This window comes from Lissotriton vulgaris, unplaced genomic scaffold (assembly GCF_964263255.1).
Source record: "Lissotriton vulgaris unplaced genomic scaffold, aLisVul1.2 SCAFFOLD_214, whole genome shotgun sequence".
In the NCBI taxonomy this organism is placed as follows: domain Eukaryota; kingdom Metazoa; phylum Chordata; class Amphibia; order Caudata; family Salamandridae; genus Lissotriton; species Lissotriton vulgaris.
In genome coordinates this window covers 1,060,720-1,079,851 of record NW_028243866.1, presented here as the reverse complement: position 1 = coordinate 1,079,851, position 19,132 = coordinate 1,060,720, and the positions used below count along the sequence as shown (strand labels likewise).

Genomic DNA, 19,132 nt, shown 5'->3' with positions numbered 1-19,132 from the left:
GCCCAGGTGATGAGGAGTTGGTTCAAGAGGTGCTCTTCGATGCAGTGGTAACAGCTCCCATGGAGGCCTATTGGACAGCGCTTGCCCTGAACATGTCACAGTAAGTTCACTACAGCACAGCAATTAGTTGCAGGTCCATTTCCCTACACCCACTCCAGGTCCGTGTCAGGGAGCACTCTCGGCGTAAGAATATTTAACCTATCATGTCTTACCTCTTGGAGCTAAAGTACAATGTTTTCAGTAATCCATGCAATTGCTACCGCTTTTGGTCCAGATATTCTTTATTGGGCCTCGCGATTGGCGAGGGATTTGTAGAGTCCTGAAATGCTCCACTGCGGCAAGGTATATCCCACAAATTACTGAACAAAAAGAACAACACACAGGCAATGTCAAGTAGAAATGACGAGAATTTAAGGGAACAATTCATTGTTTAACCACATATTGGTTTGAACAGATATTGTGCTTGATCATGCACGACAGATGATCTAAAATAGTTCTATACTTGTATGTGGAGCTTCACTAGTTAAACTCAGATGTGTAATCTATGTGAGAGAAGTGAAATAAAGAATTATGAATCACATGTGTATTCTTTATAAATCAAGAAAGCTCAAACATTAATTTTGCACCCTGTTCACCTTTTCTGGTATTTTGAAGATGGTCACAAAAAAATCTCTACATAACTGCAATCTGTGTTTGTGCTTTTGAAAGTCTCTACATGTTTTGGCTGACATTAAATTGACAGCCTTCTTCAGGAGATGAATATCAATATCCGATCCTTCTCTATAGTTTTGTTTTGTTGTGTAAAAGATATTTTGATTTATTTCCCTTGCTACAACAAATCAAATCAGTAAAGTGATTTGCTAAGAAATGTGGTGTGAGACGCAAGCATGCTAAAATATAGAATCACCATGAACCATTATGGTAGAATGTTTAAATCTTATTTGATTCCATTGGCTGGATTTAGTAGATGGATTCCCTATTAGACAGATTGACATTTCCTCTTCTAAGTTCTAATGGATATTGGGCTTCCTTCTCAAATTAAAGATTTGGGATTCATCATCAGGTCAGAAAATAATCATCCCCTTCCTTAAAATGTGTGTATTTCTCTTATTCTGTAGAACCAATGAGGAGGGAATTGAGATGGCTTTTTTGGGGACACGTGCTGGTCTTATGAGGAGCAGCCTCTTCATTGGATCTGAGAAGCTCTCCAACAAGTGAGTATTTTCAAAACAAAAAATGAAAAGAGCCTGGAGATTGTAATGTCTCCAAGTAGATGCCCAGTCACCTGCTCTGATTCAGGCTGTGTCACAAGAGGAGTACTGGTGGGCAGGGGTTCACACATAAAAGAGGGACCTAAACTGTCCTCTCACTCCTCCATTACCCAGGTACAACCATGATCTGAAGCTGGCATACTTTGTCTGGCATGCTGCATTCATTAGCACTTGCCTTCTTTCTTAGAGCTGATAAACTCTTGAGTTTTCTTTTGCTTTGGATCTTGACAAGTTACATGTTCTGCTGTTAGAAGGTTAAGTGCAGGAGTCCTGTATGGGCTGTGTTAGACTTGGCCATCAAGTTGGTCCTGAGTCTAAGTGGTATTGTCCCAGATGAGGTGTGCTTCTCATGGACAACATCTGTTCTCCTTTAATTATGAGGCATTATATTCAGGCTGTTCAGGTGGAGTGAAGGTTCTTGCAGCTTTCTGTGTTGGGCTCTTGTGGGTCTCAGCCTCTCCCAATTGTGCATTGGTTCATGATTTTTATTTAAAAGTATTTGGGGCTCAGTGTCCCTCTGGTCCCTGTCACTCTTATCACCACCTCTGCTGCCAGCGGTTAATGTATGCTAGTATAGAATAAATCTGTATTTACCATGACTGCTTCTCCAAGCCAGAGATGGAACCTAAGATAGAATGACTTTTATTCACAAAAAAGGAAGCCTAGAAAACTTGGGACCTGATTCACAAAGGGCCTCTGCACTCGCGGTGGAGGCCCACAGTTGTGGGGAATCTCCGCACTCATGGCAGAGGCACCGCAGTCATGGGGGAATCTTCACTCGCGGTGGAGGCCCACAGTTGTGGGGAATCTCCGCACTCATGGCAGAGGCACCGCAGTCATGGGGGAATCTTCACTCGCGGTGGAGGCCCACAGTTGTGGGGAATCTTCGCACTCATGGCAGAGGCCCTGCAGTCATGGGGAATCTCTGCACTCGCGGCAGAGGCCCCGCAGTTGTGCGGGAATCTCTGGCCTCGTAGTGGAGTCCCCCCCTCCATCACGAGTATGGATGCCCTTTGCGAATCAGACCCTTAGATTGTAAGAATAATTGTTTTATTTTCTAAATGATAAAGTCATATTCTGTGGAAAGCCAGAGCACCGATGACAGCATTTCTCTGCACTGCTAAGAAAGCCCCATGGTGCTAATCACTTCATTTAGAAAGAATTGCATCATGCTAGGCACACTTTTTAATGTGTGTAAATATTTAGCCATTCCTTTTATTTACCTGTTCCTAGTGGATACAGTTCTTTACCCTACCACTTATAGTTATATTTTCTTACTGCATATAAGTGTTAAACTTTACCACTAGCAAGATATTGTACATGTTAAAATATTTACTTTGCATAACTGCTTATGAAGATTATTAGCATTACTAACAGTCATCAAAATGTTTTTGTGTTACTTGCCGAGGCCAAGACCAGAATGATAAAGTTAATCACCACCACAAGTCGGAATATCAAGGCTATTCCCTCTTCCCTTGTTGGCATAAAACCAGTTCACTGAAATCATCCCGAGCTACCATTATTTTCAATAATGTAATAATAGTCACATCAGACAAGACTGGATTATAAGAAAGATTGTCAGCAGTGATCACCTCACTGCATCAGGCAGGGTTTTGAGCCATAATATAAAAAAAGGCTTTATCAGTTGGATTGTGTCTACATGGGTAATGCATGACAGCTACAGCTGCAGCGGGTGACCCTAATACCAAGGTAATAACATTAGTAGTAGGTCTCCCAAATGTCACATGCATTATAACTCAATTATTAGGTTTAAATATACTTTGGAAACAAACCCATTTTTCTCTAAACATTAGCTCATGAGTTTTGAAATTACACACATTTTCTTCTCAAATACATTCAATTTTGGTATACATATATGAATTCAATCAAGGAATACCTTCTAATTTATCAGGTTGGGCTGCACACAGTAGAGCTACCAATAGCCCAAAAGCTACTAGTTGGAGAAGCCGCTCCTAAAGCATAGCAATGAGGGCTCTGTGAAAATTGTTGTATTTTTACAAGAACCATCAGTTACCAAATACACTGATCTGTCTGTGACAGGGACATGTACCTGAGAGGTAGACATTCGATGTGAGGTTTATGTGATATACTGAAGAGATAACCGACTTTCTCACCCCCTTAACCTCTTCTATGCTCATGACGAGCTCAGCTCGTCATGAGGCATAGTGCAGCTGCACTCATGATGAGCTGAGCTCGTCACGGCCGTTGGAACGTTGCACGCAGGGATAATTACCCCGCTGTGCTGAACGTTCGAAAAACGGGTGTCGTTTGGACGAGCTCTGCTCGTCATGAGTGCAGCTGCACTGTGCCTCATGACGAGCCGAGCTCGTCACAAGCACAGCGGCGCCGCACGCTGCCCCCGCACAGCAGGGGGAAACACCCCGCAGCGAAGGGGTTAAGAAAGATCCCAATCTCCAGGGAGGCAAATTATGAGAGTGCTTACTCCAACTGCGTTGCAGCCGCTGTCTCCGTGCAAGTTACTGCACTCCTCTACACACTCTACTTTGACTACATTATAGGCTTGACGTGCCGGAAGTACTAAGCATTTAAACGACCGCAAACCCTCTAGCTCGACCTCTCTGCCCATGGAAATGTGTTTTTTTTTAAATACTGATCTCTTTTTGGGATTTGGAAAAGTTTTACCAACTCATAAAATGGGATTACGAATGGATACCGATTCTGTATCTGGAAGGCGGGTGTTATAGGCATCTCTCCATAATGCTGAAAATATATCTAATGCATCAATATTTTGTGACCAAAATCCAGTCCCAAAACATTGATATTTTACAAATTCCGAAGAGGAGGGGGTAATACCCTTGCAAAAAGGAAAGAGTGTCCTTGGTTCCCCCTCCCCTGAGCGAATGTGAATAGCAAGTGAGTTAGGCAGTGGTCCATGGGAGCACTGCCAACCCTTAAACAAACAACAACAAAAGCAAAATGTTCTTTGTAAACTCAGTCTCAGAAAACAGGCTGCCTTACATAAAGTACTTTATTGAAATAACAATCACAGACGTGGTGGGATGCTCATCCCAGTAGGTCACCATCTCTGTGATGGTCTCAGTTGTAGTGACTGAGTCGCAGCATAGAATCTACCTCATTAATATTCATGAGGTAGGTCCGATTGAGACCCACTGCGATTCGGATTTTTAAGAACTGACTGATAATTCCATATGTTGGTTCTTAAAAATCTTTACTGGTCACAGAAGTACTGATTACAAGTTGAGGTCAGTATTTTGCGATCAGATGGTCATGTATCTGGCCTATATAAGGCCTAACTCAGAAAGCTAAACTTACACTTTTGTTTAAGTTAAAAAAAATTCTATTGACAAACTGCAAGTTAATAGTAATTTGATGAGTGCAGAGACCGAACAGATACAAAGATAGGACAGGCCTATCTTACAAAAGTGTGAGTTTACAAGATGAGTCTGAAATGGTCACCTTGCAAAGCCAGAGTAACATCCGCTTCTAAGAAGGCGCATGTGTACAGACAGGCTTAGAACCGAATTTCATCCTCAACCAGCGTATTCTATCTGGCAGTATACACAAATTGGATACAATATGTCCTCCCCGGAATAGCCATTACACTGATAGGAAATCACTAATCTTTGCAAAAGCCTTGGGGCCATATGTATCATCATCACCATTTGCGATTTCTAAATAGCGATTTTTAAGGAATCGCTATTTAGAATTCGCAAAATGGTATGTATGTAGAAAATCGCTATTTTTTTGCAATTTCCAATTATTCCTTATTTGGGCATTCGCAAATAAGGAATAATTTCCCATTCATTTCTATGGGCCAGGAGGCCCATAGAAATGACTGTGAAATAATTCTCAATTTGCAAATTCGCAATTTGCTAATCGCAATTTGAGAATTATTTCAAGGGTGCAGGGGTGTCTCAAGCTCACCCTGCTGCACCCCTGAAAATTACATGTTTGTGCATATGGCGCACATACATGCCCAATGGGCATGTATGTATGTCATATGCCACCCTCACAAATGCACAATTGTGCATATTTACAAGAAATCGCAAATTACCACCAACTACAAGTTGGTGGTAATTTGCGATTTCTAAACCTGAATTCGCAATTTTGAACAGCTACATACATAGCATTTAAGGAATTGCAAAATTGCGATTCCTTAAATGCTTAAGCAAAATAAGGAATCGCAATTTTTTGCGATTCCTTATTTGCAAATTTTTCATACATTTCAAAATCGGAAAAAAGGCCGTTTGCGATTCGCTAAGGCCGAAATTCGCAGAATTTCGGCCTTAACGAATCGCAAATGGCTTGATACATATGGCTCTTGGTCTTTGGGCAGGTCACTCATCATAGCTAGCCGCGTCATCGTGTACAGTAGACTATCCCTGGGTTGGGCGCCTCTGAGGTCAACAGATCCAAAGGCAAACAGCTATCCTCACTCAATGATCACAATCAGTTTGTATCGTATATCAGAAACACACAAAATGGCTGAATAAAAACGCCACACCCACAGACTTGAGTGACAGCGGGATACCCTTCTTGTACCATCCAAACACTGCCATGATAACTAGCCTTCCATCTGGGGCCTTTCACCAGACCCCAGCACAGGCAGCCCAGGCAGATAATGATGCCAAGAGGGCTCTTCTCAGGGCAGACAATATCCATCAAGAGATGCTGCAACTAAAAAGGCAAAGGCATCAAAAGAATCCCGAATCTCTGGCCGGATTCACAAAGCAAGCAGCGCACCTAGATTGGGCTTCGGTGTGCACCTGGCTTGCTTTATGAATGTAAATTCACATTTTGTGCTGACAAAATGCAAATTTGTGCTCATACACACCACGTTTTGGCATATTTAATACGGTCGGTGAGCTGAATTTTAGGAACCGCTTGCCTAAAGGCATGTTAAGATCCAGTTCACGAAACCACTTATTAATACCAAGAAAATCACAATGGAAGACAGATGTATATCTCATTTGAACCCCAAACTGTGGAATAGCTAATGACATAAAACTGCCTCTGTTCATACTGTTTAAAGACAAAAATGGAAACATGGCTATTTCATAACTAATGCTATAGATTCTGGAAGTAGGTATTGCAGCCAGACGGGGCAGTTTTTACTTCCATGTGCAGCAGTTCACTACACACAAAACATACATTCTGATTTAAAGTATTGTACTCGAACATATTATTACACCTTATAGTGCAATATTACATGTAAGCACATTTGCATACCGGGGCAACAGTAGGAGTTACAGGGCAGCAATGCTTGGCAAGTAGTCGAACATCCAAAATCTACTGAATTCGGGAGGGGGCATTTACATCTCGTTGTGAGGATGAATGAGGTGGTGAATTACTGCCCAGCCTGGACCAAAAGACCATACTACAGCATCCTTTCAAATGGACGAGTCCGAGATACATGGCCAGAAGGGCTGGTCAGCCACTGCAACTTTGGAAATGCCCTGGCCCTAAACAACTACAGGGGGGTATGTGTGGGCAGAAGTCACAGAAACATTTTCTACAGTTTTATGAATCAAAAAATATCAGAGGTCCTTGTCAACAAGAAGCATCTGCTCACGAATTTCTCCTGAACACAGGCTCACAGACCATATCTTCATGCTACAGTGTGCAAAATCATAAAGGGGCATCGCTGCCTGCTTAATAAACTTTAGAAACAAAATGGGGCGCAACCTGACACCCAGTTCTAAATGTTAAATTCCTGGAGGGTGAAAGTACAAAGGTCAAATTATAGATAATCCCCCAGGAGTGCAAAAGGCTTTTTTGCTCACTTTTTGTGCCCACTGGGCCACTATGGTGTTACAGGAGGTAAAGCAGACGCTCTGAGATATCTTCAGTAATATGGATTGCTTCGCCAGATTGTCTGCTGCCACAAGGGGGAGTGGGGGGATATTGGGGGAATACCCTCATTTGCATGGGGGAGTGGCCTCTTGCAAATGAAGGAAGCCTTTGCATTTGTGTCTGCACCATATTACAGTCACAGGAGCAGTCAAACTTGCCATCTGGAGATCACTGACTGTGCACCATATACTGGTGGCTCACAGTCAGGGCTCCCACCTCGGGCGACCATTTTCATGGGGCATTTGGGTTCCGAGGGACCCCCAGTTATCCCCAATACACAGTCTCCGAGTTGCCTTGTCCAGTTAAAGGCAGGCTGGTGGCTTCAGGCAGCAGTCTGCCTTACACTAAAGCTCCATTCCCAATGCTGGCATGGGTTCGCACCAGCACTGGGACCAGTGCAGCTGTTGTAATAGGGCGCACTGTCCCAGCTTGCGCGTGGCTCACCCAGTTAGAGGTGACACTTGCACCAGATTCAAAGTTTGGCGAACAAATTAGTGTAGTTCAAGTGACAAACCTCTGGCATATACTCACCAATAACAGGCTGAGTGATCATTGACTTGCAATGCGAGAGGCGGGCACAGACGAAACCAGAACCTAGAGAGGTCAGACTCTGACAACGGTGTGACTAGAAAGAAGTAGAGATGCTGTCTCCTAGATTGCCCATCAACCAGACATATTTGGGGTAAGTATTCCTCCACATTCTGCTAGGAAAATAAAGACTTCCAGATGGAAAAGTAGAAGGTAAAAACCTGCCCTTGTCTCGTTCTTGTGAAGCTAAGACAAGCAGCAGGCAGTACCATCTGACAGAGTATCTCCCAAAGAGATGTGACCCACTCAACAAGAAAGCAACACTTCACAAATTCACAAACAAATGACGCCTAATCTTAATAAGGGTTTAGGGGACTGAGAGGAAAAAGTGCGCTGTCTACATTCGCATACTCCTTCACATAATACAAATCCTGAAAGAGCGAATGAGACATACAGAGGTCACAGTTGGGAGATCCTCAATTCTGGGAGACTCTATGGACCTTAGCAATGTCTTTCATTAGTCAAAGTAGGACCTTCATGAAAACCACCTGAAAATCAATAAAACAGTTTGAAAGGTATGGCCACACCCCCCTCTCCCGCCGCAGGTGTCATGCTCCATCCTCGGCCATCCGACCACACCACCGCATTCTCTGGGGTATCTCCCAACGGTGACCGCTGCATGTCTCATTCGTTCTTTTGTGAATTGTATTTAACAGATACAGCCAGAAAAGGCAAATGTACACAATTGTAACTTGAATTAATAAATGAATGAATATATTAATAAAACACAACAGTTGACCAACTAGGGTGTCCTGGCCCTCAAGTTATGCATTCTTTAATGTACTGCACATATCTACTGTGGTTCTTGTCTGACTTGTCATGCCTGTGAAGTAGTTTGTATTGTATTGTAGATTAGGGTGCATTGGTTCCACCCTCGTAGTGTGTGGATTGTGGGGGTGTGGGGGGGGGGGGGGGGGTAATGGAGAATAAGTCCTCTGAGCAGTGTTTCATTTGTGCTGGTGTTTGCTGGTACTCGGCACCAGCATTTATTTCGGGACACTAGCACTTATTTCAGATCAGATAGTCAACCACATGGTGGCGCTGTCTGTCTCTTTGTGTACAGCGTACATACAAATAATGATCACAAATCCAATATGCATTAATGTTTAATAATGCCTTGTCCAAGCCACTTTTACAGCTTTGCGTGGCAGAGTATTCCAGATTGGCACAATGTGTGGAGTGTGATGGTTAATAGGGATTAGTGTACTAGCATTTGGCAGCAGCAGTGAGTGGTGCAAACTGCTCAGTCTGCCCGTGAAACACCCTTGGCCCTGGCACTATTTTTTTCAAAGAAATAAGCACTGTCTTTGTGTTTGAAATACTGCCCTGCTTGGGGAAAATGGCGTAACAAAAGCCCCCGTAGCCCCCGGGGTGCGGGGTGGGCCCCATCGGACATTGGCAGGTCCCTGAATAACAAGTCAGGGGAGAAACCTGCCTATGAACATTCAATTATATGCCTAACTACGAGGTCATACAATAAACAAAACAATGCCTCCCAGGACAGACCAAGAACATTTCATTACAAATATATAAAGATTTTATTAAGTCGCATAGATCATCTTCAATACATGAATATAAACCACATAGTGGATAGTTAAAACCAGATACCAAGATATTCAATACAGTCCCACACAAAAAACATCAACTATCAAACCATCATGCATACCGAAATTGCATACAAACCATATCACATGCACACTTCATATCAAAAGTACATAACAGACTCAGGCTGATCATGATGTAATTAAATGAAGACAAATCATTGGGGAGATGGAGAGGAGATCAGATGCAATATCCCCAGTGAAAAAACGTCAACGCGCGTTTCGGTGTGTCGCCCCAGCCGGGGATACACCTTCATCAGGGCGGAAATGTACAAATCAGGTGGGACACAAAATCGTTTCAAGCAGGGGATAAACCCCCAAGGATCAGGTAGCTAGAGGCGCCTCAAAAACTGCTTCAGTGCTATTCGAAGTATAGAGGCCACAGGAGATGTAAAATCACACTTAAGATAGATGTATCCTGCAATATGATGCCCGACGATTAGATCTTGATAGCAGGGGGCGAGGGGCTGGAAAAGCTTCCCCGGAGTCTTCTAGACCCAAAAGGCAAAGTCGAATGTCTGATTTCAAGATGTATTCTCTAAGGGGTCACTCTTGTTACTGACTGATGGATCCGTTAGTGGTATCCGGTTTCTTTCAAAACCGCTCTCACATCCGCGTTTTCTTTTATTTTGAAAACGACCTTTAGTTAATTTAGCTTGTGTCTCTCATTTAAAGCGTGTCTGCTCTTATCTCATTGGCAGGTGCATGACCTGAGAGCTTGGGTCTGGGTCCGAAGTAAGCATGAGCGAATTTTGCGGATCTCGCGTTCGCGAATTTTGCGGATTTGCGGATTCGCAATCCGCAAAATCCGCGAATTCCCGCGAATTTGCGGATTTTTTTTTTTTGTGTTCGCCCGTGTTTCTGCCAGTTCGCGAGGGTTTTTACAATTTCGCAATTTGCGAACTTACCTGTCGGGTCGCAAGTTTTGCGAACTTGTTGTTTCTACGTGTCCAGCCTGTTTGGGACACTCTTCTTCATCACTGCCACTCTCTGTCACCACTGCCACTCTCTGACTACTCATGCCACCCTCTGGCCCACCCATGCCACCCTCTGTTTCATCACCACACCCTCTGGTTGTCCAGTGTACATTATTTTCGGCAAAGCAAAGCACACCTTCCCTGCCTCAAGTGACCTGAATTAATTTGGGGCTGATTAATGTGTCACAGAATATTTTTTTAGCTGGCACCTGCTTCCTTAGTGCGCCCTGATTAGTGATCTTTTGCACTTGCTAAGTGCTTTCATTGTTGCAAAATTAGTTACAACACCTGCCCTGCCCCAACTGACAATAATGAATTAGGGGCTGATTAATGCATTTTAACTTCCAGCCTGGCTCCTGCTTGTCTCCCTTAGCTGTAATTCAGGACCTTTGTGGCATATGTGTAACTATTCTGAGGTTCAGAGCAGGGTCACATAATAGTTTCAACTGGCAACTGAACTCTGGAGGGGCCCCTCAGGAAGCACTACAGGAAATGGCTACTAATGATGAGCCTGAACTTTTGAACCTGGTAAGTAGTTACTTTCAGTTTTGCTAAGATCGTATTTCTGCAATTTTGCACTTATTCGCGGGGCGCGAACTCACGCGAACAGTGCGAGCAGTGCGAGCAAAATCCGCTGCTCGCGGATTTGCGGATTTTGCGGGAGATTCGCGAATCTCGCGGATTGCGGATTTCCCGAAAATCCGCAAAATCCACGAGCGGAACGGATTTTCCGCCCATGCCTAGTCCGAAGCATAGGGCCCTTCCTATGAACAGTCCGCCTCACCAAGAGCAACCCGCCTAACCTATGAGCAACCTGCCTCACAAATGAGCAGCCCACCTCACGTGTGAGCAACCTGCCTCACGTATGAGCAGCCCGCCTCACGTATGAGCAGCCCGCCTCATGCATGAGCAGCCTCACGTATGAGCAACCTGCCTCACGTATGAGCAGCCGCCTCACGTATGAGCAGCCCGCCTCACGTATGAGCAGCAGCCCGCCTCACCAAGAGCAACCTGCCTCACGTATGAGCAACCTGCCTCACGTATGAGCAACCTGCCTCACATATGAGCAACCTGCTTCATGTATGAGCAACCTGCCTCACGTATGAGCAACCTGCCTCACGTATGAGCAACCTGCCTCACGTATGAGCAACCTGCCTCACATATGAGTAGCCCACCTCACGTATGAGCAGCCCGCCTCATGTATGAGCAGCCCGTCTCATGTATGAGCAACCTGCCTCACATATGAGCAACCTGTTTCATGTATGAGCAACCTGCCTCACATATGAGCAACCTGCCTCACGTATGAGCAGCCCGCCTCACGTATGAGCAGCCCGCCTCACATAGGAGAAACCTGCCTCACGTATTGGCAGCCCGTCTCATGTATGAACAGCCTGACGTATGAGAAGACCGTCTCACATGTGAGGAGTCCACCCCGTCTATCACCAGCAGGGTTGGATTGGGATTAAAAATCGGCCCTGGCACGCTTAAAAATTAGTGACCCACATTTGCATATTGCTTTTCTGCAAAACACTGCTTCAGCGATTTTTTATAAATACCTGGAAACAAGTAAAGTCACTTCTGCTCAGGCCCCTCAGTATGCACATATTAATTGGCCGGCCCAGCGAGAGAAAGGGAATGACACCTCTGCCTGTTGATAAAAGGGAGGTAGTGGACGCCCATCTGCATCCAGAAAGGCCTCTCAGGCACCCACTGAGCCGCTGGTGACATCCGAACACACCAGACACAGCTCAAATCGGCCCCCAGGCCTCCCAAAAAGCAGCCCACAGATGGCACTTGGATACCGGCACCTCTGCCATTGGCCGAGTGACCACCTTACCAATCCAACCCTGATCAACAGCCTGTCTCATCTGTCAGCAGCCCGTCTCATCTGTGAGCAGTCCACCTCAGTGTAAACATCCCTGAGCATTTTCTGTGGGCCACCACGTTATTCAGCACTGCGTTATTCATTAGTTGGTTGTTTTTTCACTATGTAAATACTTAGGTAAACATGCATATATTAGGGCCGACTCCTCCGTTTGAGTAGAGAAGCGTCGCCCCACCTGCTGCGAGCGCAGCATGGCACAGACATATAAGTAAAATGGAATGTCAATGTCATTTTACTTTAACCCCGCAGTGCGAGGGCAGGGGGCAGGGTTGAATCCTGCAATTGCAAGATTACAGCTGCCCCTGCAGTGCGTATGTTGGGTTGCCCGTATGTTGGGTTGCCCGGCTCTATTACTTCGGCCAGCCCGACATGCACACCGGGGGATTGCCGGCACAGTCACCCAGCCTCAAAATGAGCGTGGGGTTAGCCTGCTCCCACCAATCCTGAAGCTGCTGTCAGCATGAGACCAGCTCCAGGATTGGTTGTATTGGTGTCCAGTGAGCAGGAAAGAAGTCCTTCCCTTTCCTGCTCGTGGACGCTTATCAGGAGAGAGATGCAGACCGAGGGAGCAGCGTATGGTGAGTTTGGAGCCGTAGCGCCCTACCATATGTTTATACTTGTAGCCGCCACTGGCATATATACACGTCTCAGAGACTCCAAATCATCGACAGTCTGTCCATCACTTTTCAAAACTCCTGACCTCATAATCCATGCTGACACTCAGTACATGCAGAGGCGCATGTGTGTGTGTGTGGGGGGGGGGGTCTAAGAAAAAATTTCGGGGGGGGGGGGGGCTGAACCTTTAATCAGTAGGCAGAGTGGAACTGCAGGGGCTGTTAGAAGGAGTGGAACAACTGCAAGGCCTAATTAACATTCAAATGGTCTCTTAAAGACCTGTGAAACGTTCGGGTGCGGCTCTGTGCGTGCCCGGGATCTGTCTCATCCCGGGCTGCCACACACGACGGGGGTGGGAGGGGGGGGGGGTGGTTGGGCTGAAGCCCGGTGAGTCCAATGGGTGTTGCGCGCCTGAGTACATGCCATACAATCCCGGTGAGTCCAATGGGTGTTGCGCGCCTGAGTACATGCCATAAAAGACGACGCAAGAAAGCTGCTCAAACTCCCACTTCATGTGTGCAACATGGACCGAGGGTACTGTGCTTCCTTGGTTTTAATGTAACGGGACAGGCCTTGCTGTTTCAAGGTCCAAAGTCTCACATTTCTGGAAAAGAGATTGTCGAGAAACAGGAAGGACAGTGGATTCTCCTGAACACCAGTGCCATCTGCTGGCTAAAACTAGCACATGCCTGTCCATTCCATGCGTTCATTAGTTTCAGTCGGAGGACCAGGTAAAGAAGACGTTTATCCGTAGCTGTTGGTGTGCGTGTTAGTAGCTTACACAGCAAGTAAATCGGATATAATTGGGAGGAAGCTATGTTTAAAGTAGCCAGGCGCCCTTACTATTTATTGTGTTATTTTTGATTAATTATATTTTTTGTGAAACGGCAGTGCAGTCTAAGTTGGTTAAACATGCCCTTCGAGCAAAAAAAAAAAAAAAATGGGTGTGAAAAACTGCACGCAAAAAAAGTTAATACAAGTTTGAATCAGTGACAAAACGAGGGTTGATGTTGGGCTTGGTGGGAACAACCACTACACAGAATGGGGCCCCCCAAAATAGGAATATAGGCAGTTTCGCAGGGGGATACAAACAATAAATAAGAACAGAGGAGAACCCTGCCAGTAATTTTTAAATGAGGCCCTATACAAGGATCCTAGGTTGCAAACAAGACAGCGGAGCAACCCACAGGTGAGTCAAAGCATCAAGCTATATGAATTTGTATTCATATTTTCAAGTTTCAAAATGTAATACATTGATATTACAAAATAGACATTAAATCATTATAAGATCATTAATTAAAACACACATATGATTTTCAACATATAAAGTTCCACAAACGCCGTTCAGATCTCACACTCACATAGCCACAGCCAATCTCTCACTCACAACTCTACATAAAATCACAATAGTACATTAACGCCATCAGATGAATTGGTGACCAGATGGAAAACAGATCATCAAACAAAGAGAAGGGGGCAGGAACAAAGTTAAGGACTGAAGATGGAAAGAAACAATCCTGCTGCCCACAAAAACAGCGACAACGCACGTTTCTGTGTAAAGCCCCACTGGGGCCACACCTTCGTCAGTGCGATGGGGGACAGTAAATCTACTAAAAACGCCAAATCCGAGCGAAGCACTTTTCTCTGTAACAACAAACTCCTTGTGACAAGCAGAATTAAACCAGCAATGATATGGGAGGTTAGACTGAGTCAATCCGGGAATAAATCAACTAGGATGCCCAAAGGGCCATCTTCTTCGCGATATCGCAACTGGCGAAACGCCCTGGATTAAGAGGATGTTCAGGGTCCTTCAATGACAACGATAAACTCTGCATTCAAAGGTCCTACAAGGATCTCATTCGTTGGGGGGAGGGGACACCAATTTCCTTGCAGGGCACCGTCAGTAGAGGGACATCGGACCACGCTCGTCCGTGGACAGCTGAAATAGGCTGGCGCCGCAATCGTGAATGGACGCGACCTGAATTCAATGAAAAGGACAAATCCAATTCGTCATTTGTAGAAGAGATACGTCGCTCTCTTCTCCGAATGACGAATGGGATTGGCGGTACCCACGGGGACACACGCAGCAGATGCCGCCAAACATAAATGACTTCTTGCTGTGGCGACGATAAGCACCGCCGCTGGGCGTGGCCTGGGTGATGCGGATGTTGTGCCCAACCCCAGCTATATATCCAACCTTGGAGGCCACCGCATATACCCGGTAATTTCTTCCTGGGCCGTGATCCAACATGTACAGAACTTATTGAATCGTGTGGAGTTCCTGGAGGAAAGAGCCGAGGATGCCGAAGGGCCAGCATGGCGCAATAATGTGCGCATAGTGGGTGTGCCGAAACGCTGGGAAGGAAGGGAGTCAACCTCTCACATGGAAAACTGGATCAGGGACCTGCTACCTGAGGGAACCCTATTGCCTCACTTTGTCATAGAGCATGCACATAGAGTTCCAGCAAGACCCCCTCCTATAGGGTCGAATCCACTGCCCTTGCTTCTCCGAACTCTCAACTACTGAGACAGGGACTCAATCCTACAAGAAACCAGAAAGCTGCAAGATTTCCACATAGACAATCAATAATGTTTTTTCCGGACTATACCATCCAGGTGCAGAGACAGAGATTCTCATTCATGGTGGTGAAAAAATGTCTTTGGCAAAGTAACTTGAAATATTCTCTCCTCTTTCCGGTATGCCTGCAGGTTGTTGCAAACAATAAAATGCATTTCTTTACCACATCGGAAGAGACGTAGGATTGGCTGGACGCCTTCACTCCTGCAGGAACTTGAGACCCTACCACGACAGTGACCCTACCGAAGCTGAGAGGTCCGTTCCGTCGCCGCCTGAGAGAGTGAAGATCTGCAGGGGCGCGGACGCCGCCTTCACCAGCTGTGGGACCTCACTCAGATTTGATACTCAGCGGACAATGAGAAGCACTTCAAGCGGTAGCGGAAATCAGCGGCTCTTAGGTGACTGAGGATGCATCCAACTCCAGCCAGCATGAACTATCGAGCGATGACAAACAAATATATGGTCTACAGATTTCACAAGACTCAACTGAGCGGCCAGATGTCACCCCACAGTTTGCTGACATAATAGTATGAACATTGCAGGACCCTCTCATTGATTGGACTACAACTAGAGGTACAGTGGTTTGTATGTGGGGGGTTGTGGTCATTCAAAGTATAGTAGGGTGTGGTGGATACTGCTGGGATCCCGGGCATTAGCATGAGGTCGAGGGTGGCACCATGATTCGGGCTGGGAGGGCGGGACTTAATCGAATGCCTTGCTGCTGACACATGTGCTCCAGTTCATACCGTTCGCCTGGAGAGTGACATTGCGCTGGTGCAAACAGACTGCCTTGTCTACACTGTATTTTGCCTGAAGATTGGGAGCCTCTGAGACACTGGTCACACGTATTGTAAGTTATCAATGCACAGCACGCAGCGCACCCCCCGTTTTTGACTGTTATCTCTATTGAGAGTTTCGACGATTGCTGGTTGCATTTTCGCCCTTTTGGAATTATTCAAGATAATGTTATTGTCATGACTTCACTTAAAATTGGTACTTGGAATGTGAGGGGCATGCACTCACCATCACGCAAGTTTCAGATATATTCGCACCTTAAACAACATCACATACAAATAGCTCTCCTTCAAGAGACACACCTGGCCAAAGCGGAAATCTAATACTTACACCGCCACTGGCAGTGGCGTCACTAGTGGGGTGCGGGGGGTGCGGACCACACCAGGTGACACCCATCACATGGGGTGACACCAATCTGACTGACTAACTGGTTTCGCTGTGTAACACAGCTCTGCAGCCTCCTTTCTGCTCTGCTTCATAATCAGGAGGAACCCAGACTCTGAGCAGTCAGTGGAATAAGGAAATAGTTTCATATGGGCACGATTTCAGTACGCAGTCTCTCTGTCTCAAATTCACTTGCATTTTGGAACAACTGTGATCGATGTGACAGTCGCAGGGTTGGACTGGTGATGAATCAACATAAAAGGCCCCAAGCGGACGCACCGCTCCCACACATGCAAATGCACTGCCCTCCACCCGACACTCACACAGGATGGAGGAACACAGAAGGGCGCCCCGGAGTTAACACTACCTGGGACAGTTGTCAAGTCGCCTTGTTTAAGAAGCGTTCCACACTGTATGTTGCAATAATTATTGGTGTAACTGAGAGAAGAAGACAAATGCAATAATGAATAAAGGCGGCTAGACACGACAATCCAGTTTGCTATTTAAAAAGGCACAATAGAAATAAATAAAACACATGCAGGGTTGGAATGGGGCAGAAAATATGCCCATGAACCAAAATAAAAGCGGCCTCTATTAGTCAGTTAGAAAGCTAAAAAAAGCGGCCCGTGTTTCAAATTGGGGCAGTTTAGCACTGAAGACTGGCTCTGTAGGTGTTTTGCAAGATATAGAATACTGCGTGGATTTGTGTTCACTGTAGGCAATGATTATTTAAATAACTAATAAATAACAAAAGTCGGCCCAGCAGACCATAAAACAGGCCACACACTGACCTGTCAGAGCAGCCTCTGGGCACTGCCTGATTGCCCTTTAGCAAAAGACACACAGATGATGGACGGAATGCAGAGCAAATCAAACATTCACTCCTAGTTAAGAGATCTGTGCTAAATCCATTATACTTTTACTTACTGAGACTTCGGATTTCTTAGCTGTTTTAATTTTAGCACTGTATGCATTAGTTGACTGGGGCTCTTGGACATAACGCTTGCTTCACTGTCCAGGACCAGGAGTTTGGACCGGCAGTTACTTCCTGGCTCTCACCACTCGACAACTAGCAGCGGCGTAGCTGGGGTGGGGGAGGGTGTGGTCCGCCCCAGACCATTACGTGCAGTTATTAGTGCACTGTGTAAGTGCACCTGCTTACAACAAATACTGCAGTACACACCACGCACGCACGCACAAACCACCTACTATAATAGTGGTGATGCTGCGATGCATGGCAGCGGCGTACCCAGTTTGTGGGTCCCAGGGCTGTCAATCTTATAGCGCTACCCATGACGGCCCTGGGCCAGCACCTGCGTTGTGCTTCTCTGACGCGCGCCACCACCATGCGCTTAGACTGAGTGGAGACAGTCTCGGCAGGGGAGTGCTGCTGGGCGATTTGCAGAACCCCTACGGTAGGGGCCCAGCCACCACCACAGTGGAGCCTAAAGAAAAGGCAAGATGTCACTGTGAGTTGAGCAAGAGTTTTGGCACACTCTTTAAAACTTTTCTACAGCGATATGTATACCATGTGGATGGTAATTTATCGGACTTCAGTGCCTTTCATAGGATAGTACCGCCATTTCAGAATGGCAGGTTGGTGACTGAAAAAATGCCTACGTGATGCAGATTGATACTCTTGAACTGGACTCCTCGTTTTTGTGGTAACTTATTTTGTATAAACATAATGTTTTCTCAAATATTAGTATTTCTCAGTATGGTGCACATACATGGGGCAATAAGATTCCTCCTCTCTTGCACACAACATCTGTCTAGAGTATGTGGGAAGTTCTCTCTCGTGCGCACAGTAACCCCGCCCCGCCTCCCAGTTTCTGTCCTGGTGCGCAGTGGGGTTCGTTGAAGTGCGGGAGGGGGGCAGCCTGGGCTCCTTTCAGCCCTCTGCGTCTCCCCACCCCCCCCCCCTCTCTCTCTTTGCCCTCAGTGATGTGTGTGTTTTTTTTCTGCACGCAAATACACTCAGACAGGGCACCCATTAACTTGCAGTTTTTGCAGCACGCCGTACGATTAGACTATTAGCAGAGTGATTAGAAAAGAAACAGTCTTAGATGGATATTGTGTTCCACAAACAGCGGTTGCCAAGTGTGTGTTCCACCCGCAGGAAGGGCTGCGCTTTAAAACTCTGGACTTTTTGCAAAGGCTATTTACAGGTTTTTTTGTTGCTTTTGTGGGACACTATGGGCCCTAGTGCAAGCAGGAGGAAATGTGACCACCACCTTCGTGTGCGAGAGCAAAAAATAGTGACAATTGACGTAAGATTGGGCCCTTTACACCCCAGAGCCCCGGTGCCCCTGTACTAAGAACAGCTACATACCTATTTGCTTTGTCAGTCTCGAGGCACTGTATTAGGAGCTTTCTCAACATTTTAACGTGGCAGTTAGTTTCGCCCAGAGTGTGCCGTGTTGTCATCATATTGTCAAGTATGTTGCTGCCGTTTTGTTCAGTGTATTGTCTTTCAGTCTAGTCTTGCACCTGCCTGTGCAGTGTGGTGCTGTTTTCCTTGCCTACTGCCACAGAACATGGGGTGCAGTCTAGTGTTATGGTTTAGTGAGGGTTCTTGAGGC

General features: G+C 45.9%; 1 protein-coding gene across 1 annotated transcript in view; it reads left to right on the top strand.

Annotated features, from left to right (window-relative positions):
• The window catches only part of LOC147668214 (voltage-dependent calcium channel subunit alpha-2/delta-4-like), a 987,093-nt gene that overhangs the window by 496,575 nt on the left and 471,386 nt on the right, over positions 1–19,132 (top strand). Inside the window, exons 24-25 of the mRNA XM_086948696.1 lie at positions 7–100; positions 1,119–1,214. Of these exons, the coding sequence (XP_086804822.1) occupies positions 7–100; positions 1,119–1,214 (190 nt within the window). The remainder of the gene's footprint in view (positions 1–6; positions 101–1,118; positions 1,215–19,132) is intronic.